Source organism: Brachyistius frenatus, unplaced genomic scaffold (assembly GCF_029030835.1).
Source record: "Brachyistius frenatus isolate BFR_SWC_R1_liver_20210118 unplaced genomic scaffold, ASM2903083v1 Contig_142, whole genome shotgun sequence".
NCBI lineage: Eukaryota > Metazoa > Chordata > Actinopteri > Embiotocidae > Brachyistius > Brachyistius frenatus.
The window spans coordinates 501,142-527,846 of record NW_027210741.1 but is presented as its reverse complement, the minus strand read 5'-3'; the positions used below and the strand labels follow the sequence as shown (position 1 = coordinate 527,846).

General features: G+C 38.3%; 1 protein-coding gene across 2 annotated transcripts in view; it reads left to right on the top strand.

The window, feature by feature from the left end:
- The window catches only part of rnf24 (ring finger protein 24), a 31,925-nt gene extending 7,542 nt beyond the window's left edge, over positions 1–24,383 (top strand). The window contains exons 1-6 of one of the 2 annotated variants that reach the window (XM_069715389.1): positions 4,766–4,785; positions 8,145–8,294; positions 11,827–11,869; positions 12,629–12,670; positions 18,166–18,245; positions 20,114–24,383. In XM_069715389.1, the coding sequence (XP_069571490.1) occupies positions 4,769–4,785; positions 8,145–8,294; positions 11,827–11,869; positions 12,629–12,670; positions 18,166–18,245; positions 20,114–20,255 (474 nt within the window). In that variant the 5' untranslated portion in view covers positions 4,766–4,768 and the 3' untranslated portion in view covers positions 20,256–24,383. Of the gene's footprint in view, positions 1–4,765; positions 4,786–8,144; positions 8,295–11,826; positions 11,870–12,628; positions 12,671–18,165; positions 18,246–20,113 lie in introns of those variants that run through there. The other variant, XM_069715390.1, reaches the window with a different exon arrangement.
- The last annotated feature ends 2,322 nt before the right edge of the window (positions 24,384–26,705 follow it).

Below are 26,705 nucleotides of genomic sequence, written 5' to 3'. Positions count from 1 at the left end.
AAAATGGTTTTTATTTGATTTGATTTTTTTTTTTTTTACTGGCCAACAAAGGTCAGAACTCTGCACTGCTTGTTTTCCCAAAGTCAGGCCAAGTTCTACAATAAGTAGGTCACTGCGACCATAACTTGAGTTCTAGAGATGTGGGAGACAAAGGATTTGAGCAGAGCTGACAGGGTCAAGCTCATGTCGGCTGCCAATAGAATTCCGATTACAGGGTTCACATCTAAAGTCCCTCCATGTACCGTCCAACAACTCTATACATATTCACAAGCATGCATCAAACACTAGCATGTATAACAAGTGGTGCTTGTTTTCATATGAATATATTCATGTGACGTGTCTACAAATGGTTCGGGCACTATTGATTATGAGTTTAGGGACGTGGTGGGTGGAGGAGTGGCGTGCTCAGTGGGGGATGGAGAGCGGACGAGAGGGTGTGGGGGTGGGGTGGGACTCTCATCAGATGTTTAAGAATGATCTTGGGTTGTTTGTTGAAGACATCGAGCGCGCTATGAATGTGTAAAACCAGCATGTTTAAGTTGTATGACTTGAGTGTCTTAATGGTAGCATGATGATTTTAATGGGTTGGATTTTTTTTTCTAGCCTGGTTAGAAACATAAAACAAACAAACCCCGAAGAGGTTTGTTTTGTTTTGTTTTGTTTGTTTGTGGTCGTACGCTTGGATTATCAGCCAGTTCTGTTTTAACATGTACAAGCATCTTGCTTTTAGAATTTCACCATGAAGTAGCTGTCTCAGTTTTATTTTTGCCAGAAGAGTGCCTTGTACTTTTTCTGTATTATATTTACCTAAAACATAATAGGTTAACTAAGTGTTTTGGTATTAAACGGTCATCACAGCAAACTGAACTGGAATGTTAATGTTAATATTTAACTTTGTTTGGCAGGGAGTATGTAATTTGGTTCATTTTATTTTTAATATTACCACATTTTGTAAATTCTCTGTTTCATTAGTTCAGAAGTATGCGCTCTCCATGACTTGGCTGTGTGCGAGTTTGTACTGTTGATGGGAAAAAAAGATTTGTCTCTTCCTCTTGTTTGCATTGTGGCTCCGGAAAGTCTCTTGTCAAGCAGGCTCCGAAAAGTTTCTTGTGTTTTCTGTCTTATTTGAAAGTGATTCCTTTATTGTTTTACTTTCCGCATCTAATTGACGACTCCCCTGTGTCCTCATCTTGTGAATTACCATACGAAAGCAGATACAAAGGGAATGGGAGTGACTGTCAATTGTTTGTCAACTGTATAAAAGCTGCCCTACAGAGGAGTGACATAGAGGACTGCTGGGGAGAGCCCTGCTGGAAAGAGAACTGCTGGGGGGAGCAATGCTGGACACCTCTCTTTGAGGGTGCCTGTAGTTGCTCCTTCTTGCAAGAATAAATGTCTGATGTGTTTGATTTTGAACCAAGCCTCTGAGTAATTTTTCCAACAACTGTCTAATCTATCCACATAGCTTTTATAGTAATCACAACATTTTATGGAATTGGGAAGGCTTTATTATATCAAAATTGAATTAAGTAGTTATCAAGTTGTTACAAAGTAACATAAAAACAGTACACAGTCAATAAGTGTAAAGAATCGTGGTTCTGTCCACATACATTATTTGCAATGATAGAGATTCAAGATATATGCATGGAATATCAATGAGTATTTTCAATGAGTCATTACTGTAAAACCTGGCAAGCTTTGCAGGTTACAGTATTGTTCATCTTAAATTCTATTTAATCCTCTCCGCATTGTTCCATTGTTGTTGTTTGTGCAGTCTGCTGATGACCTTAATATTGTTGTGCCCTTAGCCTTCATGCATTTAACCGCATCCTGTCGATGAGAACTGGCACCGCAAAGGCAACTACGTCAAGTCACTGTTCTAAGAAACAAGCAAAGATGTGAAGTCAAGCTGAACAGTGATGGCTGGTCCAGTGAATCAAGCAGCATGTTGAAAGAACAATGGTGCCACGATATGTGGGTGCAAATGTAGAATACTCTCTTACCACCAGAAATACAGGCATTCTCATGTCACACACTGAATAGTGGCTGTAAATACTTCATCCAGTAAAGTGTCTGAAAATGTCCTTAGCTCTGACAACCCCATCTCACCAAAAGCACATATAATATAACTAAAGGTTCTGTGGCCAGACATAATGGCAAATAGAAGAAAATATGTTTTTATTTTCCGTTTTTGTCATTTGGATGAAATTCCATTTTAGGTCTAAACAACCTATGAATCATAGTCCTCGCTTTTGGCTATTGCTTGCTCTTGTATGTCAAAAAAAAAAAGTTTCTTCTTCGTATTCCCTCCTTGCTACTCCGAATCACTCTGCGCACAATAGCGATTTGGCCACTCACACTTATTCCCCATGAATGTGATGTGCTGTGCATAGTCTTGTTGCTGGTTATGTAATAGGGTGAGGCAATATGAAAACGCCTGACTGAGAAAGGCAAATGGTGGAAGAAGGGGTGGGTTGACGAGAGCAGAGCCAAAGCCACATCTGCCATTTCCAACCAGAACACACTGTTTGTGGCCAAATCATCCCACTGACTCTGCATGTTATTGAAGGATTATCCTTTACGTGAAATGAGTTCAGAGTAACATCACATTTAGAAGTAGTGTACATCTTTATGTCTATTGTTAGACACTATTAGACAGCTCTGTCAGTGCCCGCTTCACTGTACACTTATGTTTTTTGCACAAGTTTTGTATTCAGTGATGCATGCAAGTTTGTTTTTTGTCCCAAGTGTACTCCTCAGTTTCAACAAGAGAGAGGGGCAATGAGGTATTTTTAGATGCACAGGATTGGACAGCTATTTAGTTGCAGAAAGCGTCTAGGAGGGAGTTTAGCACATGCTTTTTAATATCTAATGTTTGCATTTGAAGAAAATAAATGACTAAGAGTTGTCAAAATTCATTGAAATATTACCATTATTGTAGGTTACAAAGTAAAGTAAACTCTGCATCAATTCTCATAGTTGTTGGCTGCCAGAGGAGCCCGAGTGTACCTTGGTTTCAAGTCTTTGATTCACCGTGGTAAACAATGGCTACTTTTGTTTAACTTGGCATCGGTCAAAATGAAACCATCTTGTGACACAGATAAGTCATGAATCATTAGCTTGCTGGAATAGGTCCATCAGGAAATAGCTGAGAAAATGTTATATTTTGTGGAAGTGTGTGTGCCCTTGCATGTGCAAATATATCTATTAACATTATGCTGGAAATATAAGAGTTATTTGTGGCAATTAATTGGCAAAATATTCTGTTCAGTCTATGTATTCACAGTGATCTTCCAATGCGGCCATCTTGTTTTGCCATTGAATAAAGTCTGCGGACCTCTAATTGAAGGACTAACACATTCTGCCGAGAGGCATTCTATCATCTGTTGTTGTGTTACTAGAGAGCATTGTCCAAAATCTCCCACTGGCAGTCAGTGGAGTTATGATGTGGTGATTGTGAAGGGTGTGACTGACATCAATGATTCCTGTCAACTTCATGCTCATCGCACCTTTTGATTCATCATTTATGGCCTGTATAGAAGCATGTTCACTTGTGTTTCTCTGCTCACTCATTCAGGTTTTCTTTAAATGTGTCACTTGGCAGTATGTACAGATGTATATACTCAATTGTTTCTATAATGATTTTGAAAAGTCGCTACAGTAAGAATGAGTTTCATTGCTCAGTGTGTGGCTGTATTCTGAATTCTCTCTGGTGAATTTTTGTATCCTTTCAGAGTGGCTGTTTAGCAGTTTACATTGGCTCATTTTATAATGGACTCCTGTGTCTCATGATATGACACCAAAAGCATTTTTGAGGTATGTGGCTTGTTGACTGCAAGGAGGTTAGATTTCTAGATCACTTCATGTATCCAAGATCCTCTCAGTCAGTGAATCTTGATACTGAAGGGGTGTAGCACAGAGAGAAGGACACAGCCTCATGTTGCAGAGGTGAAGACTTTTTAAATATGTCATTCAGTCTAACCTGCATTGGCAATGACCGACATAACTGCATTTACACACTCCCACATCCTAAACTCTTGGCAGCTGATTGGCCCACTTTTCTGTCCTATAGCTGTCCTTCGAACTGGAAAGATAGATTCATGCCTCTGTGTTGGCTATTATGGCAGTTCTGCTGTTGCTGCTCTGCCATAGGCACTAAGTTATATTTCATAAGTCTGTTGACATAGCACCACCACAACATTGGAGGAATGTGTCATAGATTGTCAGGCCATTATATGCTGCATAACATTTTTATTGTTTCTTTATATATTCATTTTGTAATATAAAGTGCTTGTACGAAGGATTGCCTTTTTTTTTTTTGGCCTAACAATTGTCGTTTCACTTCATTCATACAGACTGAGACCATGTTCATGTTTGCAAAACTGTAGGTGAATGTTTTATTAATAATCCCAGCATAGCTGATATCATTTCCGCTTAGTTCTTACAGCAGGTCTGGCCTTATTATCTACCATACAGAATGGATCGTTAATGTGTTGGAATCAGATTCCTTCAGAGGAGTTTGTGTGCATGGAAAGCATGTCTGTGTTCAGATAAGCAGGGGGAGGTTGTTGTAGCTCTGTCAAGAGAGAGACACCAAAGTGGAGAGGGACTTGAGTTTTGCATGGAGCCTTTATGAACGAGGCTAAGAAGGGCTGTAATCCAAACAAGTCGAGAGGAGGAACCCCACTGAAAAGGGTTCCAAGGACAAGTCATGTCACATGTCAAAGGGTTATATTACTGATCTATACAGACTTTTCTGCTCTTCAGCATGAAGGCACCACTTGGGTATGTGTATATTACATTTAAGATATAATTATGTAATTGTAGTTTTGTTATGAGGCCAACACCAGTTCTCCTTTTTTTTTTTTTAACTAACCAGAGAACAAGTAATTAGACTGCAGTAAAGTGTTGTTTTTTTATTATTATTATTATTATTATTATTATTATTATTATTGCATTGGAGCTTTGCCTATTTTTGTTCACTCCATTTCGTCACATTTTACTTGTGTTGATTTCTAGTATTTCCAGAGGTGTTTGTGGGTTTGTTCCAAAGGCATTTTCTCCAAAGTATGTTGCTGATTAGAGAAGTTGGGGGAGGGTGTCAGAGCTGTGCTTGGAGGCAAAGACAGAGAGGCAGTAGGGAGTTTGTCTAGAGACTTAAAAATGACTTTTCTAAACAATGTAATTGCAGGATCTGCACTTGGTTCAAATGTCAGCAACATTTGCAGAACGTTCGGTTAGGTGGCAAAAACAGTAGCTTAAATGTTTTATGTTCTTAAGTTGCAACTTAACTTGCTATTTTGAGATAAAACTAGTTATTCAGTCTCAGATATGCAGTGTCCCCATCACAATCACACCTGGACCTTGTATCCAAGGACAGATGTGAGCTATTTCATCTCTATCCAGAATACCTCATCTTAAGGGTGCCAATTTAATTTGATTTTACTTTGGTTTCCCTAATTTCAGTGCAACTTTTTAGACTCTACAGACTGCATCCACAATGTGCTGAAGGCAGGTGGTGGGTGTTAAACGAATGATGTCTAAAATCACAAGTATTTCATTCCTGTGAACTGTGTCAGCAATTCTCTCTCTTAATGGGAGCTACTGGATAAAGTTTTCATGGCAACCTCATTAGCTTGTGGATTTAGTGCCGTCTCATCTGCCATTTAATGAAGGTACCACACTCATTCCATCTGTTGTCTAAGCTGTTTGTCCTTTCATGAGAGTTATCCAAAGTTATGGACATGATTATGATGTCCTTTTAAGACTATTATTTTTGGACCATCAAATCAGCAACTCATGCCAGTGACATTAACTTTCAGTGCACACACAATGGACTCAATTTGCAACGGAAAAGTCTCAGGTAATGCTCAGGTCTAATCTGTACAATCTTTGTGCCTAAGAAAATGTTTTGGGACATATAGCCTCATCCATTTTCGTCCCCTTCATAGCAGTCGCTGCATGTGCTCTGTGTAGTCCGAACTCCTTACATGTATACCATCAAACTTGGACCTAAATGTTAGAAGTCATAGTGAGACGCTGAAACGTTTGTCAGAAAGAGAACGTTGTTTGTTCACCTTGTTCACTGATATCATGAGACAGGTGTCTTACCAAGAACACTGCCCTTGCGTAAAGGTAGAACGAGATGAGCCTCTGTGCCAACTTTTATGTAAGCAGAGATGAGTAGCACGAGATTGAGTTGGCCTTCATGACTACTGATACAAGGTGTCATCAGAGTGATGTTATATGGAAGCTTCTGAGACTAAAGCTAAGAAAGTGATCCCGCTCATTATTTGGTAGAGAGCAAATTCTTTGGTGGGCAAGTTTGTTTTGATCCTGAGCAGTGGATTGTGAATGGCCTCGGCAAAGACGACAAAACTTTCCACTAGAGGAGCGGGGGCAAATTAAGCTGTTTGGATAGGGGAGGGGTAAAAGACAGGGTTTCAAAAGGAGCTCAAGTTATTCCTGTCCGCCCCTCGTCCTCCTCTCTATGGGTAGACATAGACAAGTACAGTCATGTCCTTTTTGTATGTTGAGGAAGAGCACTTGATCAATAGATCCTTGTCTTTGTGCTGTGGCTTTTGTGAATCTGTTTTTTTCAGTGGCAGTTTTCAGGTACAACCCAAATAAAAACATAGTTTTTCCTGTTTTGTAAATGATAAATGCCATTTTAGCCATATACCAATCTGGATTTGAAAACCTTTTTAAATGAAAATAATACACAGAATAACAGTCCTTTCTTTCCAGATGACGACTTGCCTTGTTTGTAGAAAATATTATTTGTACAAGACAGCTGTATGATATAGTGGCAGCAACGCTTTAGCAGTGTGTGAGACATAAATAAAAACTGCATGCTATAATGTCACAGTATATTTACTAGCTTGACTTTTATTAATCACTGCGTCATCACTCTGCTATGTGCTTCCAATGTAGAGTCTGAGCTTTGGGCATTGGACCAGATTCAGCAAACCTTTGAGCAGGAAGGCTTTGCCGTGTGTTGTAACTTAGTTTTTTTCACAAATGGCCATTGACTCATTATTTAGGAGGAGGAGAAAAAGGTCAAACGTGCATATTTCTAAAGTGCAAAGCACTCATCCTGACCAGTTAACCTATATTAAACCAGCACACTGGCTGCCACAGCAGGTTTGAACTGCTTTACCCTGGTACTGATGAATTCTAGTACACTGTACCCATAGTATGTTTTTTTTTTTTTTTTATCATGTCTTATATCACTGCTAGTAGGTTGAATATTTAGAAACACCTACCTATATAATACATTACTATTCAACAGCACCTCTGAAATGATCATAAAGGTAAGATTTATGGCTTTGCTGTTATATTGGATTACATTAATTTTAGCAAGGGGTAACTGTGTATATACAGTTCATAAATATCATGCCATATCCACGATGGGAATGCAGGACATAAAGGCCTATATTGCAACATTAACTCATTTTCTTTCAGCTCGCCTTATTTTGTGAAAGGTTAAAAAAAAGATTACATTTTTTGGGAAAGATTATTTGTTCATTTCTAAATATTTGTTTTCTGTATTGGCCTAAATCCCTATTACGTATGTTGTTTTAAAAACATTGTTATTTCTCTGTTGCATATCAGGAGGCACACCAAAGGGATCACACTCACACAACACCCATGGATGACTCATTGCATTGTGTTGCTCTTCCTCAAATGCCACACTATGCTATTACTTTTATCTACAGTTAATAATGCCCAATGATCTTTTCAGATATTAAATCCAGCAAAATGAAAAACAAATCTGTCTACTCAAGGTTTAGTATGTCTTCTCAAAAAGACTACAAAAGTACACAAATTGTGTTTTGGAATATTGCCAACAGAGATGTAGCATCATAAAACAATTTTGGCACCTACTCGTAACGTCATAAAAATTGTGTACAGACTGATGAAGGCTAAACTAACAATAGTGGTTGAAGCAAACTGAAATAAAAGTGAAACCAGTATAATGTTTCTGTAAATACTTACATATTTACTCACTTACCACTGAAAGGAAAACTGGGAACCCTTAGTTCCACTTTTCATTTGAGTTGTTCAAGTTTTTTTTCTATGCCCAGCGTGCATTTAAGTGTGAAAGTGCTCATGTCCTGCCATTTGTCTCTCTCTCTGTCCAGAATATCCATGAGCTCCGATTTCCCACACTACAGTTTCAGGATGCCAAATATAGGGTTCCAGAACCTTCCCCTCAACATCTACATTGTGGTGTTTGGGACAGCCATCTTTGTCTTCATCCTCAGCCTCCTCTTCTGCTGCTACTTAATCAGGTAAGAGCCATGCACTCAATACCTTTAGATTAGGGTAGGATTAAAATTGTTATGGTGTATGATGTTGCTTTGCATACAGCGGTTTCTTTGGTCAGGCAACAGATCATAAGTCTAGTTCGAGTACAACAACAAAAAGTCGGTATGGAAACCATACAGCCGCACACATTTGATACTTCCACAAACATAACAGCATTAACAGTGGCTATATGTTTTTCCATATTCGCTTGTCTTACAAAGTCATTTACACATTTTAATTAAAAAGTACATTTCAACCATCGTTACCCCTTTTCTGTACACTCACCCAACAAACTATAGATTTACATGTGTATTTATAATTCACCTAGGTATGTTTAGAAAAAGGTTTTGTGAGGCTTATCTTAGAAGACCATACTAGCTTTGAACATAGTGTAACTCTTTTGACCAGCAAACAGTCACCGACACTACTTATCTGGGACTTGAAATTTATAATGAGAGCTGAATGTTAATTTCCACAGACTGACATTATGCAAATGTCCTCATAACAGCATTCAGGTTTCTGTGGGTCATGAATTATTCGTTCAGAAGTGCCCTCATACTATTTCACCGCAGCTTTATCCATATTTGTGCATAACTAGGCTACGTAAACGGGTTCTGATGGTTGTTAATTAAATAGCTTCATGCTAACGGGAACATAGGAATTAATGTCAACCACTAAGAAAGCTCTGGTAAAGGTCAGTGCAAAACATATCTGCACCCTGAATTAGTTGTATATTTATGCAAAACTATTCCATGAAAAACCAACCAACCATGTAGTTTATAGCTGACATACTGTATGGCACTTGTTACAGCAGCTTTTAGCTGAGGCGAAATAAAAAGGCTGTCTTTTTCTTCCTTTTCAAAATGTGGGTTTTGTTTACTTGCTAATAGTTCTTTTACAAATCGTCAAAATGTTTCAACAGCACAGTTTGGAGAAGGTATTTCTATTATTACAATTGATGACCTCAGTATCTGAATAGATAGGTTAAAGAGTAATAATATGCTGAGATCCAAAAATGCATGTTGCATTATTATGATCATGGCACTTGGCGTCAAAGAAACTAGTCATAGTGCATTTTTTTTCTGAGAGCCATTCAAACTCCACAGTGGCCTCACCATGTACTTCTGTTTATATACTTGTGGATACTCATTAAACTTCCACTTTGATGTTTAAATATGTTGCTTTTAATCATTTATCTTCATCTTTTTAAGAACTTAGTCTTAAGTAATCCAGTAATTATTTCCCATAAAGGAAAAAGTAAAAGGGGTTACTAGTCACTCCCATGGCCCTCTTTATAACCCTACTGGTCTTATGAAATCGTCCTGACTGCTGTTGCTGCAGCAATTTTCTCCTGGCAACAGCAAACTAAATGGATTTAATGCACAGCATTTGTGTTTTTTTATTGAAGACTGAGAAGCAGCAGGTTTACATAAAATACTCTCCTCACCATCCTATCTTGCAGGGCAAATGGTAAGTAGATTAACTTCTCCGCTGTTCCTACAATTCCTCATCTATCTGTTAAGAGTCACTTTATGACTTTTATGACACTTTGCTGCAGTACAATGGTACTGCATCAAAGTGCATTCAATACTGAAAGTCAACATTGCCAGGTTTGGTTTCTCAAGGCTAAAAAAAAAAGAGCAGTTTGGCTCCATAAAAGGCTTCTAAAGATGCAGTCTCCCAAAGGAGTTAAATTATATGCACCACCATACATGATGAATATATTATTCAAAGCCTCCTTCGTGAAATGTTCCATTTATATTACATTGCCCTTACGTGCAAAAAAAAAAAAAAAAAAAAAAAGACAACAGCTGCATTTTAAGCAAACTTGTCTTTAACTCTGTTGTGGACACAGCTTAGTTACACATCAAAGACCACCATAAAGGGACAATTGTCTGCTGTCTGTGCAGGTAAGCGACAATACTCTTGTTTTTCATTGGCACAGGATTGAAGTAACATTTTCGAGTTGATATGTGACATTCCAACTAAGATGGACACGCAAACATATTTTGACACAAGGCAGCCTCTCACAGAGATACTCAACCACCTCTCTCAGGGAGTCTTCAGTTCATACACATGTGCGAAACATGCGTTGCAGTGTACACACAGATTAAACTCATTCCTCGAGTATGTAGGTGTTTGTTTAGATAAGTCAAAGGTATATTTGAGTAGGTATCTCATGAGCAGTAAAATAAAGATCAATGAATGTGCCATGTAAAGAAATGCAGCAAATAACCTTTGTATAGTGCTCATTAATGAAATGATAGACCACAAGGTAGAGAAAATAACAGATTTTTAATTTAATAACAGATCATATACATTTGTAGTTGCCACTAACTGCAGGTAAATTACCATAATGATAGATTTCAGAGAGTAATCACATTGGACATCTATATTTCTTATTTTAGCCAATTATCCTCCTTGCCCACTTTTACATTGTCCGTAAGGGCCTTTGAGCAGCCCCCATCAGTCACCCCATGACCCACTCACCCTTGACCTTGTCCCCTACCCTTGGGAGTCCCTGCACCTTTATCTGCTGACCTCTTTCAAAATGTCAGTTTCTCTCCTAGACTGTGCTGCTTGTTTTACAGATCCCTCTCACTCTGCTGCGAGAGGTTAAGGTTACTTGTAATGGAGGTAAATCTTACAAACCTATGAATTTCTCCTATCTCTCTTGCTCCTTTTTTTTCTTTCCTATTCTACATGTTTTATTCTCCCTCTTAGTACCTAGAATCTCTTTTTATCCAGTGTTCTTCCTGTTCTCTCCCTTTCCAGCAAGTTGTTTTGTATCATAAACTTGGGTTGTATCTGTCGGTACTATTCTTCAAACTTGGAGTTGTGCAATCCTTTGTACAGTGCCTCAACATCCTGCAGTAGTGTTTTTAATGTCTGATCCAATGTATTTTGGGTGATGTTGTGAGTTGATATTTGACCTTAAGTTGAGTGTTTGTTTTGACAAGAAAACAAGGCTTAAGGGCCTTTTCAAGAATATGTGTTAATATGTAACTTGGTTTAATATTGCATTACTAAGCAAAATAAATATTTAACATATTCAAGTAAAGTGTTGTTTCAGGAGAAATTTAGTTTTCCCTCTTCTCTGTAATTGGTTAATCCAATTAATATTTATTCTGTCAATAGTTTTATAACTGTTTGGGGTAAAATGTGCCTGAGGCATAACTCATGCACTGAACAGAACATACACATCCCAAAGTTTTTATCTCATGAATGTGCACTGCTCTCCCTTTGTCTGGCTGTCTCTTGGTAAACCCAGTCCTGCTATTTATGCCAAATTGTTTTGATATTCTCTATGGATTAGTATAACATCTATTTGGTACCACAAAGATACGCTAGAATAGACTGGTATCATTAGGCAAGTATTTGGTAAGGGAATTTAATCCATGTTTATAATTTTTCTCTACTTTTCCAGGATCTCTGGGTAGTTTATCTATGTTATATAGTCAGTTGAAGAAGGTCACCCACTAATCAAAAAGATGTTTTGTGTTTTCGTCTCCCCAGGTTACGGCACCAGGCGCACAAAGAGCTATATGCATACAAACAAGTAAGAACACACACACAAAGTACCATTTAGAAATGTGACATTGTACATAACCAGTTGTATCGCAGAAATGTAGTGTCACTGTAGTGTATAGGCCAGGGGATACTGTGCGTGGTTGTGTGGAGGAAATCAAGTAAATCTCCTTTGCTCCCTAAATATCAGTTTAGCTGGTGCATGATTTCACTTGCTGAATCCTCTGGCAGCTGCAGGTATTTCAAGAGTTATGTTGCTCAGTGGATTAAGCTCATTACAAAACTGTTTACAGGTTTTGGGCAAGTGCATTAAAAAGGTTCCGAATTGCGCTTTAGCTGAGGAAAGGCAAGTTGCTCAGTTGGTGAAATCAGATTTATAGTGAGTTGGAGCTGAGCATGTGAGTCTGCAAAGCAAGCAAGTAAGAGAGAGAGATGGAGGGCATAAACATGACTGTCATGTCCTTCCATTATGTAACACAAGCATGCACACAAACACCAACACACATGCACTCACGCATTGTAGATATTAAGATGAGCATTGCTTCTATAATTTCCTCTCCCTACGTATGTTACTACCTGCACACAAACAGAGCAATGTTTGCATTTACTAGAAACCAGCAGCTATATTACAGTACTTATCATCTGTCCTGTTATTTATCGTTACTGTCGTTATAACACTTTTATATTGAGGGTTTCACTATATTTCCACTGGAGCCTGTTTCTGTAATTATTTCTATTTCAGTGTTAACCAGTGACTAATCTTTCCTCTTGTCTTATCATGCCTTTTTAGGTCATTCAGAAGGAAAAAGTCAAAGAGTTAAATCTGCATGAGGTAAGCACTCATCTTTTTTGTTTAGCTATTATCAGTTGACGACAGAAACCAATACCAACATTTTTTAGGCCAATCTTGTAGGCAGAACATTCAGCAATATAACCTGACAAATACACACTGTCCTGTAATATCAACCCATTTGGAACTAATCAGACTTGCATTTATTAAGTCTAACAATGGTTGTTTAAGTGTTCCCCTTACTTTAAGCACTTGGTTTCATTTTCTATTTTTATCCTCTTGGTTGTCCAGGAGATAAAGTACTGTTTCCTGAATTGATTTGAAATAAAGTGCTAAGCCCTGAGACTCTTACGGAGCAATTCAGACGTCATTATGAACAAAAACAACTTTAGCTTTAAGGTGGGCTCTAAAAGGTTGCAAATGGTGTGAACTCCTGTTATGTAATATGGAGCAGGCGTGGAGCACCATGTCTGAACATATTTGAACACACGGTGGTGGATGCACCATATGTGCCATTCTACTGCACACCTGTGGGTTTTTATGAAAATATCTGTCTGTGCCTCTGGATTTTGTCTGGTTTGGCAACAGTGTTGACGAACACACAAGTTGTCATCTAACACTGAGTACATGTGTGTTGACTCACTGTCATGTGAAAACTAGCATCCTGTGGCTAAATCATGAGTGTCCTCCGTACGATTATTACGCAATGCTGCATGTCAGCTCAGCGTGGTCGGAAAATTACTAGCAGTGAACAGTGTGTAAAGCAACAGCACTGGTGTTGCAGTAGAGAAATGGTAGTCCTCAGCCAAGAGCACCGTTTCTTTAACACTGTAGTGTCAATGATGGCATCTTCATGTGTGCTTTGGCACAGGACTAAGCACAGTTTTGTATCAGCAGTGCTGGAATTTCCCAGTGTCCCATCATGCTTCAGGCTTTTATTGTTTATGTTATTAGAAACTTAGAGAGACCATCAGAAAGTGTCATGTGAGTGCAGTCTGTGACAGAATAACCAAAGCTGTGCTTGTTTAAGGACAATAATACAAGATCACACATGAGCCTGGGTGGATGACCTAGTTTTGAAGGCTCCCACGCCAAAAGATCACCCTGGAGACATGATTGTAGCCGAAGTTGCATAAATTCCATCTCAGCATTTTAATGGCAAATACAGAAGTGTCATAACGGTCTCAGTATAGGGGTCAAGTTACGTTCAAATTTGTTTGATGTGTAATCTGACAAATTGTCTCAGATTAGTGCTCTTTTTTTAGAGTGACTTTGACCCCCTATCTCCATTTAACTGCCCTATACAGTATGTTGGGTGTAAAAAAATAATTCATGTCATACAATGTAGCATGAAAGTAATGCTGCTCTGCGTGGCTGATCCTGTGAAGAACATTATAATGCAACAGCAACTGTATCTTTTTGCCTTTTTTTTCCACAGTTACGGTTACACACAAATGTACATGTCAGCAAATACAACAAATTCTCTCTTCCCTGCACCAAGTACCAAGTATACCATGTGGTTGTTTGACAGTAATGTAATGCTGTCTCTGTTCAGTAACAATGTCGGCTTGATATAAAGTACTGGGCTAAAATGTTTGGCTCTAAAAATGCCATAAATAGTTTTTATTTATCAATTAACATTATAGAAAGTACCATAAACAGAAGAAAACTAAAACTAATGGCTGTCAGTATTTGGTGTGACCACCGTTTGCCTTGAACAGCCCCAATTCTCTATCAATGTGCAAAACATTAGGGCAACCATGTGCTGTATCTTTTATTCAATTTGCACTCCCAATCAGTGTACAATTATTGTCTTTATTAGTAAGACAGCAGCCCAATTTGTAATCAGCTCCCGGGACAAACTTTTATGGTAGAAAGAGAGTAAGAGAGCGGAAAACTCGGCAAAAGACAATCACGCTGCGATGGTTGGATAGAAACACAGAACTGTCCTGATTGATTGATTCATTGATTAGACACCCCTCAAATGACAGGCGGCCCATGCTTGTTGGAAGGTGAAGAGTCTTTTGTACCTTTCAGACAAAGTGCACAATTCAGGCCTATCCCTGTGTAAACAACATTATATTGTGTGATGTCATCCGGTGAGAGAACGTCCCTCCGTGGCCTTGTTCTCTGATTCATTTACTCGCCTCAAGTCTTTTGTAACAACAAGATTTAAAATGCAGAATGACTTGGATCAGATTTTCACATATATCTTAAATTCACCCCTGGAGACACACTGTCATATGTAAGGTTTCATCAAGCATTTTACACCTTTTGTTTTCTTTTTCTATCCATGTGGGGCAGAGGTCAGGATTTCTGATTTTATACATTCATATGTCCATAAATACATTAATTATGTCATTTATCATCAGCATCTTTTCTGTCACTCTTTAGGGGTTGTGGTGAGTAGGTTGTTTATTGTTGCAAGAAGTCCATTTGTCAATGTAGGAGAACCAATGCAATTTTATGTGTTACTATGATAAGTGCTTTCTGATGGCAACTACAAATTAATGACCTGAATGTAAATTTGATCTGAGTCTATGGTTCTCGAGGAGCTAATGTTTACTAAGTGTGTGGAGGGATATAAATCATAGCAAACACTTTTTGATGGAGAAAATGTGAAACTCTAGTATGAATTTACTTGTTAATTGTTCTTTACACAACAGAAAATAATAAATAGGTGGGAATGATATGGAGTTGGTGCCAATGTGCCAGGCAAAATGTGCTAACCAATAGAGATGCAGAGTGCATTTTTTTTTACTTACTTTTTTAAGCTTATTTATGCTTGGCTTTTTTATAAGTAACTCTTTTTTTTTGTACCGCATATTTTGTGCTTGAAAGGTATAGATTAATATTATTGTAATGTTATTTTTCTTTGAACAAATCCATGATGTGGCAGAGTTTTCCATAAAATACATCCACCTGTCTTACATGGAATATTAAACCAAAACTGACAGGATTATTTCACTTTATAGTGAAAATGAAAGTGCCAGATCTCAACTGTGAGTGTGACACTGTAGCCAAGGCACTGAAGAAACCAAGAACATTGATCTATTCACCCATGAAGAGAGCAAAGCCAACGTCCACACGATTGTTCTGTGCCCAGAACCCCTCAGGAGAGAAAGCTAAAAGCCCCCATACTGTTCTTTTCATACGCAGCTGTCCATCCACCCATCATAAAATACAATTTAGAAAGAGGAAATTTGTGTGGCTAAAGGTGGAATAGTTGCAGGGTTGACAGCCAAAAAGAAAGTGCCAAAATCAAAACCCTCTACCATGAAAGTGTTACCCCCCGGGTGGATGACGTTTTGTGATGGTAATGCTGGATGGACTAACTTTTATTTTATTTTTTTTTTTTCAGATTTTTGCCCATTTTCTTACAATTTAAAGTTTCTGTGCACTGTTGTATGTGTTAACTCTTGGACAAGTTGCTCTAGAGAGGGTGTAGTCAGCCATGGAGTATGTTCTTTTTACTGGGTAAAAAAGGAGTTTTATTTGGAGGATCATATGTATACCCGTGTAGGAGTCAATAGCGAGGCAAAGGACAAGATCATTTGTCGTATTCATACTGGCATATCTGTTGTCAAGAATAGCTACAAGCAAATTATAGTTATTTTCATTTCAACCAGCACAGCTTGGAGTGATGCTGACATTGCAGTTACAGTTGGCAGTGATGCATTGAAAAGAACACTTCTCATATACAGCATGCAGTATTATTGTTGACATGGTCCGGGTTTGGTTATAGACAACATGCACTTTGAGCTAGGAAATCACCTTTACCTCTCGACCTAAGAGAACCCCAAGGAAACTGAAACTATAGATTTGTACTGTGAACCGATTGAGGAGCTTTTCAGCAGAATCCTTTGTGTTTAAAGCATCAGCCATGTAAATATTAGCTGCACATTGTGTCATCCAACATGTGCAGTAGTCACTGTATTCATGGGACATTTGGTCTGAAATGTGGACCTGAGGTATTTATATAGTGTACATGAGCCACAGCACAGTGGGAGGTTTGTGGGCTTTGCGTCACAGGCATAAGCATGATAGCCTCCTTCATTTCCAGTCAGGCAGTCGGTGATGAAGAAATACGAGTGCCCTGGCACATGTTTCTTGGTTACAGAGCCTGTCATTTGGAAAGTGACGGTAAGGCAGACTGTGAAAGGAAAAGGGAGATCAAGTGCAGTTTCTCCAGCAATGTGTCAGTGCTAGACTTTTGGAGTAAAAAGGAAGCTGAGTTTAAAGACTAAGATGTCTTGATTTACCAGTGGATTTATGCCAGCCCTTTGTACCTATTTATGATGAGAATTTTTTTTATTTTTTTTTATTGTGTATAAATTACCCAAATTATTTTTCTTTGCTTGGCCTCTGGGGCAACCAATAAGGATAATATGACCAGTTCTGACTCTAGCAGCTGCTTGGACGAGAACCATTGTTTCTTTGCAAAGAAAGAGGCTTGTTGTCCCTCCAACCTGGACCTAAAAGCCTAAGAGAAAAGAAATGGTTGAGCTAGTGCTGCCCATTGTCTGGTTATCATATGCCTCTTACTGTTGCAGTAGATTCTCATAACCTTAATCACTGGGAAATACCCATGATTGTAAATGCAAAGCTTTGTCGTCACATGTTTGCGCTAGAGCAGTAATAAAATATCCACCAGTTGCCTGATAAAGAAACTATTTTTTAAATTGACTCCACACAATGAAAAACACAAGTTCACAAACATTCAACCAATTTTTGTCTTAACACCAAAATCTACAAAAGCAGAATTTCTAGAATTAGACAAATCGGCCACTGATAAGGATCTACTATGTTATCTCTCATTGTTTTACTTTACAATTACCTTGAATAGCATTAATAGCTAATAGAGATTGATGTGACCTGTCAGTGTCTTGCTTGGTAAACATGTGGGTCTTAAAAACAAAGGCAAACATCCACCACCTGTCCATCAAGAATATCTCAATGACCCCGTAAAGGACACCATCCAGGGAAATCAAAATAAACTGACAAAAAACTAAAGTTATAGAAGGCGGTTATACTGTAGAGTTGGGTATAAATAAATGTGTCTCTTTTCCACCCGTGTTTATGCTTTAATACGTAGTTATTTTGTTTCTGGTTCTGACTGTCTTGTAAATCATTCAGGCTTTCAAACTACTGTACCGTAGAAACAAAAGTTCAAAAAACTTGAACTTTATCACAATGATGACAGTTTTTCCGTTGAATAGAGAAAATGTATTGCTACTAAAAGGTAGCTTCTGGCCTCTAACTGAACGAGTCCCCAGTGTGAGTAGAGTCAGCGTTATATAACGGGACAGAGCTGGTCACTTACTGCCCTGGTTTTTTGGGTAAATTTTTTTCAGATGTTGGCCACAGTTGTCTTTTTCAATGTGTACTTGACCTTTGCTGTTTGAATAGTTTGTTTCCAATCCGCCAACCTGCATCTCAGAATAAAACTGAACGAACACCAGAGGACAATCAACTCTTTCAAAGACTTTGCATGGCTTTCCATGGAAAGAATTCTTCAACTCCCCTCTCTCTTTCAGATATGTGCAGTGTGCTTGGAAGAGTTCAAACAGAAAGATGAGCTGGGGATTTGTCCGTGCAAACATGCCTTTCATAGAAAGTAAGTATAAGGTTTTGTTGACATTCATGGACACACACACACACACACACACACACACACACACACACACACACACACACACACACACACACACACACACACACACACACACACACACACACACACACACACACACACACACACACACGGTCAAGGACACATGGATGAGTACAGATTTTCTTAACAAAATAGACCATTTTCATGCATCCTTTTGTTGTGTTTTGTTTTAATTCATTCCACTGTTGCTTAGTTTAGTTTATTTAATATTATTCTATTTTATTTTATTGTATAGAATGTGCATTTGTTTTTAAATTATATTCAATATTTTTGCCCTGTATATGGAACGTAAACATTTCCCTCCGAGGGATTAATAAAGTATCTATCTATCTATCTATCTATCTATCTATCTATCTATCTATCTATCTATCTATCTATCTATCTATCTATCTATCTATCTATCTATCTATCTATCTATCTATCTATCTATCCATCTATCCATCTATCCATCTATCCATCTATCCATCTATCCTTCCTTACCTGCTCTGAGTAAGTAACCCACACAGGGAGGAGATGGAGAAAAAGGGTTTTAAAATCATGGTAAAAGTTCAGAAAATGAAGTGAACAGCTTACTGTCAGGTCATTTAACCAGTGTAGTGTAGTGTAGTGTGTGTGTGTGTGTGTGTGTGTGTGTGTGTGTGTGTGTGTGTGTGTGTGTGTGTGTGTGTGTGTGTGTGTGTGTGTGTGTGTGTGTGTGTGTGTGTGTGTGTGTGTGTGTAACAACAACAACAACAACAACAAAACTGAAGCCATGTGTGTATGTTGTGAGGAACTGCACTGGACATGAAAGATTGCTTGAGCCAACTTTATCCCACACCTCCCCTTTGCCCTACCATTTCAACTGAGTTGTTTATATCAGCACGACACCTCCCTTGGCCTAGTTTTTCTCCCAGTTGCTGCATGAGTGGAGACGCTTTACTGACTCCTCTGTATATACACTGCTTTTAGTCTTTGTGCAAGTAAAGGCATGTTGCTTTACAGAGGAAATGGATGTCAACGTTATTTATTGCAGGTTAAATCTTTTAACAAATGCCGACAGAAGAAAAGAAAAAAAAAAAAACAGTGACAGTGACAGTTTCTAAATCAAACGAGATAAAAACCAAAAGAACTTCTAACACAGAGTTTTAAGGTTCTAGGCTATCTGAATCTAAAACACAAGAAGGTAAAATACGACATCTAACTAAATTCCAAATAATCATTTGCACATTTAAGGCGACACAGAAGGCGATAGTGTGAGCAGGAGAGCAGCTCCAGGCTCTGTGTCTTCACGGGAGGTATTCAGGCACAGTATTGAGCTTCACCTGCATTTTGGAAACCCTGAGAGCCCAATACTCAGAGATCATAGTTCCATGAGTAACACGCAGGGGAAAAATATGCTTGATCACTTGTTTAGTGTATACAGTACACTATGTTTTAGCCCTCAGTTGTGGTCATGAGCTTTATGGAGCAACTGAAAGAAAGAGATCACAAATATATTTGTACCTTTTGAAAAGGTTCTCTTCGGTTTGGCTTTTAAAAATGGTGTCCATGACCAGAACCAAGTGGGAGACACTACTTTGAAAGGGACGGTGGCCATTTTTTTTATATCGGGTAGGGTTTTTGGTTATAATAAGTGCAGTCTTGGAACTTTTTGGTCACACTTTGTACTTTGCTGAAATAGACGTCTCACCCCTTACAAGCCCACAAAGCTTACGAGCACGTGTGAGTGTTGTCCGTGTCCTCAGCTAGAGGGTAGAATAGTGAGTTTGAACATTGTTCACGCTAAACAAAATATCTTGCCTTCTTTCCCTTAAACACTTTTTGTCTTCCAGGTGCCTCATTAAGTGGTTGGAGGTGAGAAAGGTCTGCCCGCTGTGCAACATGCCCGTCTTGCAGCTCGCCCAGCAGGCTGGCAGCACGGACCCCTCTGTGCCAATACAGCAGCCTTTGCCTGGCATTGAGAACCTGGTGTAGCAGACTCAAAATCTTCTTCTACAGTACAACACAGACACACACCAACAACACACATCCCAACACTCATGCTCTCACCTGTACAGGTACGCTTTGGTATGGGTCTATGGCCGGGAGAAGCTGGAGTTACTGCACAGATATTCACAAAAACTGAATTTGTAGCCATCGGCACCTCTCCTATGTTTGCATTGGTTCCTGACATCAACTTTGACTGATGGTCGGCCATTTTCATGTTTTTTTTCTTTTCGCGGACAATGAAGAGGTGAATTTCCTTCTCGACCGAGAAAAGGTCGACAACTTTTTCACAACCAAAGCACTTTTCTGGGGACACCAGCAAAAGACCGGGACGAAGAAAAAAAAAAAAAAGCCAAGAACTATAATACATTCAAATAGAAGTTGTTTTTCTTTTTTTAACGAGCACTTTACAATAAGTCAAACCTTATTTGCTTGTGGATCAAGGTCCCAAGGTCATGTTTTATATTTTATCACGAACTATTATTTCTGTGTACAAAGCAACATGGGTTTTTATTTTGACTTGGTAAATTTTTGAGAGAAATATCTACAATATACTCTATATCTCAAAGGGACAACACAACCTATGACGGTAGATGTTGGGAAATTTGGACTTTGGTTTGGGTTCAGATTGTACACACATGCCAGAAATGAAACTCAAAGTAACCTCGAGATTGTATGTCTGACTAAATGTGAAAAGTTTGAATGTGTTGACTCCCAGAATCTTACACAATAACACACCTACCGAATTTGTTCCCTCATCACCCGTTTGTCATGAATTAGAATGTGACTGTGGTTGTTGTCTGTTTGTATTCATTTGTTTATACAGAAGGGTGATAGTGATCAAATCGTACCGACACTTACGATTTTTACTGGGTAACCGCCTCTATGTACGAGTGCTATTAGGCAAGTGCAGGCTAAATACTATCACCCTTTTTGGAAATGACATTCAGGAACTCCAAAACGGAAAAAGTAACTACTGTTATCATCTTAACCAGTATCAGTGTGTAGCAGCTGATGCTTAAACTGTAAAACTTTCACAGAACAAACACTTGTAATCTGGCAACATTATTCAAACAACACCAAAGTGACACAAGTCTCCCGTTTTACTTTGCTCTGCTGCTGCTGTATCGGTTTTTTTTAATTTTTTTTAATCAAAGTTGAGTTGTGTGAATGTGATGGCGGCATGCTTCAGGTTCAGGCCAAGACATTTAACGAAACCAAGCAGCAAGTGTCAAACTCTTTAAGTTAATCTATTTCAAACGTCCATCATATATCCTGAAAGAAAATTACTGATCTGCTGCATAAACTCCTACTTAAAATGTGCTGCATCCACAGTTGAGGTTCTTTTTGCTTCTTCCCCAGATTGTAGTTAGTTTCTTTTTTTATTTTTATTTATTTATTACAATTTCTTGGTACAGCTTAATAGAGAGAATGAGTTACACATCACAAGTACTGCCCTCAGCGTTTCTTTTGGTCAACATACATGCACATATGGAACAACTCCTGCCCCCCCCCCCCCCCCCTCTCCGCCCACCCCCTCGACAGGTGGGCGGCTATAGAGTCCAGGGTCAGCAGGTTGTAATGAAACAGCATTTTCATTCATGCACATACACATGGGGTCGTTGAGCTTTTTGGCTACCGTATTCTGGTGCTTTCGCCTCTCTCCCCTCTTTCTGTACGGTACAAGCTGCTTTTGTTTTAGTGCCACACATGCATCAACTCTGAGCCTGGCTGGACATTTCTTTGTCCTCATCTCCTGCTAACTGCATTTTGTGCATTTGTTGTTGCCGATTTAAAAGGTGGCGTAAAAGGAACAAACAAAAAAAAAAACTGCCTCACAGTGATGGGCGGAAGCTAAATTGGAGATTGTGTTTTACCTTTGATGCGTAATATCAGGTAACTTACATTATATCTAAAGGCACAATCAGGGATTCAAATGTGAACAAAAGAGTAGCTCCACTACAACAAACTGGAAGCTGCTATCGGACTAAAACAAAGAAATAAATGAGGCAACATTTAGGTCTTAACGTTTTCTGGTGCTGTAAAAGGTTTGTCGTTGCTTATAGACTTTGCTGATAGAAAATCCACAGATAAATAAACTTGCATACGGAATTTAGATTTGTGGTAACGCATACCTAAATCAAGTTTCAATCTACAACTAAAAGTATTTAAATATCTTGTCTACAAATGACAGATTGTGCCTTGAACAACGATAAATTCCCACCGAGGTGGTTTATTTTCTGAACGCTGCCAGAGGCAGAGCAGCACAGGTTCCCAACACATGAACGGTTTTAAAGACGTCACAATGCCTTTTCACCCTTTGTGGCAGAAAAGCATTGAATGTTTGATCTCCGCTGAATGTCGGCCCTCGCACACCGCAGGAATGACCTTTGTGGTGGGGTCACAGAATAATGCAGCAAGGTGAAAATGCCAACTGTTAGATAAGAGCAAAGGCAGGGTTTCTCTGTCCTGTCTGTCAGCTGTCACCTACTGGTTTGTCCTCAATGCAGCACTAAGCTTCCTTTACTAAAAAAAACACTATTAATACTCAAACTCAAAGAAACATCTTGTCCACATTTGCCTTATTTGAACAAAACAAACTGCCACCATTACAAAACAAAAGACCAGGGCTGTGTTAAAACAACCTCTTTACTGATCTGAAAATCATTAGTGGGGAGGTTTTGGTTTTATGTTGAACAAAATAAGCAGCATAAGGGCCTTCCTCAGGGTGTGTTTTGTGATGTACAGTATTTGGTACCCTCTCACCTCTTAGTCTTTTGTAATGAAGAGGGTATGACTGTTTTATTGAACTTGTATCTCACTGTTGATGTTACGGAGTTAGAACCAACACTCTTCTTTATACCATTATCCCCAAACCTTCACGCTATAAACGAACCATAGCCTAATATTCCTTCCATTGTCTCTGAAAGACTGCTAAGAACAAGTCTTAAAGCTTTGTCCCTGCTAATAGATTTGCCTTTGAATGTACGATTCACGAGAGGGAAAAGACGATGAGGAGACTTAATGTGAAAGCATGCTATTTTGCATAGTCAAGTTGCCACTAATCACAATTGTTAAATGTATGTAGATGGTAGTATGAGTAGTAATGTATTTATATACAAGGTGCACAAGAAATGCTCCTTCATATAAACTAAGTGGCAGCTGACACTTGCTGCTATTTGGCCATTTTAGGTGTTGTGTTTGATTGTAACCCAAACCACCTGAACATCCCCACCCCCCCTCCGTGTGCCATCCTAATCCCACAGAAGACAAAGTGCCAACCCAAGGTGAATGGTTATGAATCAAAATCCTCCTTTGAACAGAGGAGAGATAAGAGGGAGTCTCTGTGAGGCTACAGCTAAAAAAAAAAAAAATGGAAACTGAGCCAGTCACGAAGAAAACTGCTTCCCACCACTGAAATCACCACTGACGTCAGCGCTGCCTCTGAGTTCACTCCATTATAAATAGACAAGACACAATCAGATGAAAGTCAGGAGCACCGTTTCACATCAAAAATGTATTGAAACGCAGAGTAGAAAGAGTTATGCCATTAGCAATTCATTCACATGTATATCATTGTCCCCGTAGGGCACAATGATGTAGCAGGAACGTTTGGGCCAAATGTGATATAATTGCTATTTAAAACATTTTAAAATTTAAAATTTGTAAACTTTCCCTTGGTTTCCTTTTTATTTATTTTTTTATCTCAATCATTGCCTCTGAAGTGAACTTTGTTCTTGTTTGTATGGTGTGTTATTTCGTCCTCTCAACTCACAAAAAAACATTGTCCCTTCATTGTCCCAAACACACCCTCCCACCTCAAGTAGCGTTCCTGAACGCACCCTCACTACCCCTTTTTTGTTAACACTGATTATGTTTGTGGACTCTCACAGACATTGTTTGTAAAACTAAGAATTCTGCAGCAGAATATTTTTGGAGACAATTGCTGTACAGTATTTGTAAGCTCTATTTTTGTATATTGCTATTTTGGAGAAAATAATATGCTTTTTTTTTTTTCCTTTTCTTGTTTTTGCTAATTTCATGTTTATTCATTTTAAGAAAATGTTGCATGTGACTGACTTGAACTGTTAATAAAACTTCCAAGTTTTGGAAAGATTTAAGGGTTTTTCTTTGCTGACAAAGTAAAAAAATTTTTTTTTTAAATAATCTTTTTTTTTAAAGTGATGGATTGTGATTGTGATGGAAAGATAGATGACAAAGATCATTTCATGAAAAATTTCATAAAATGTTACTCTTATACAGAAGCTTCAGAAAAAAACACTCAAAATCCTGAATAAACAGCTTGAATACTTTTTTTTCAATGAAATTTTTAATTTTGACTTTTAGTAAATTTACAAACAGTTTCGCTTTGTTGGCAAATGCGTGTGAGGAATTAAATTGAGAACATTTTTAAATTACATTAAAACACAGTAAAGGTTGAAAAAGAGGAAGCATCTGAATTCTTTCCAAAGCCTCTTTTCTTTCCTTTACTTGTATATAGATCACAGTTAAGTTCAAGATGTGGATCTTTTAGTTTTTTACCAGTTGGTCAGAGACAGCCATAAATATGGTGTAACACCTCCACCATGTGGTTAAACGGTGTACGTTTAAATGATCCCAATCACTGGATCTGTTTTTCCCCAACAGAATGTACCTGACATTTGATGATGTGATGTTCATTTCCTACACTGAATATAATTTGGAGGCGGTGTTTAAAGTGGCATTAATTAAATCACCTTCCCAAAAGGAAATTTGAATCCTCTAGTGGTAAAAATCCATTGCCCGAAGTTGAGAAGCGGCACTACAAAAATGTATGCGTGTCCACGATGTCAATGTCCAATCCCCGGATGTCCACCGGTGTAGTTGGTGTTGCCTTCCTGCGGAAATCAATCACCGTCTCCTTCGTCTTGCTGGCGTTAATCCGGAGGTGATTGAGATCGCACCACTCGACGAAGTCAGTTCACTTTGACTCAAGGATGAACTGATCAGAAGTCAAAGTTCAAGTTAACTGTGTGTTCACATCCATTTCCCATTGTGAATGCAAAATCTCAGGAATACTTCCAGGGAATCTCCTCAAATTTGGCACAAACATTCACTTGGACTCAAAGAAAAACTGATTCGAATTTGGGGGTCACCCATCAAGGTCACTGTAAGTTCAATATCTATATGAGTTTGGACAGATATACATGTAAAGTACAACTTGAGCGGTCAGTGCAGGCGGTAATTCTAGTTTATCATGATGTACTGATGTCTCCGTTCACGGCTGTTGCTATGGAAACAAATCAGAATGACCTACCTAAGGGTAAAAAAAGATACCTCACATATTAAAAAAATAAAATAAAATAAAATACTCTCAATAAAGGTGAACTTATGTATCCAGACATTCAAGCTGACAAATGAGAAAATACATTAGTGCTTTGTTCTAATACATCAGGATGACTGAGCGACTTTCGTCAGGATGTATCACCTGATGAATGATGACGTTGAACCTGGTCTGCTGCATAGATGAGGTCTGTTCCAACATAAAGACTTTGATCTGTTGGTATTAATGAAATTCAGTGACATTTGTTTGAACCATTTTTCCTATTTTTAAATTGCCTAACAGGTTTATCTGTGAATAAATTATTCTGAAGAAACCTTCCACACTGTTGCACCTCTTTAGCTGCAGTCATAAGCGTACTTATTATATCGGGTGTACTGCTTCCGTTTGTGTACACCAAACCCTGAGTCGACCAACTGTGATCGATCAGAGCAGACAACCGGTTTCCCACTTCGAATGACTTTGGCCATTAACCACCAACAGCAACAATAAAAGAAACATTTTTAAACTAATCCTTTCAATCTTATTAATAATTGTGACTTTGATGTGTGCTGGAGATATTTTACAGGTCATAACAAACTTGTCAGTGGCCTGTGGTGGACAAACTGTTTCTAAATTACCTCACACACATCTTGGGTATTTCCCTACTGCAATTTATTTTCTTTTTGTTGGCTTATAAACTGTAAACATAGCGCATGACTTATTTACTCGAGACCAAACAAGATCAGACAATACCACTACTACACTTGTTGCATGATCATTTTTGTTGTATGATGTAGCTTATAATTTCAGCATGTGCCGACCCATTTCAATAAAAGGTAAATATAAAGACATTGTATGACGCTATAGTTAGAGAACAACTGTAAATATATGTAAATATATATATATTTTTTTTAATAGGAAATCTTAAATTCAAGTTTTTAATGGAAAAGAAAACAGAAATAAGTTTAATCTTAAATGTCAATTGATGTACATGCCTCTGCCTTTCAGGCTCAACTGTGCCACATATATTTTTAATTCATTACACTTCTCCATTTCAGAAGATTTTATGTGAATGCGTAAATAAATCCCCATAAAAAATTGATGCCTGAAATTGTCAAAGATGACCAAAAAAGAAA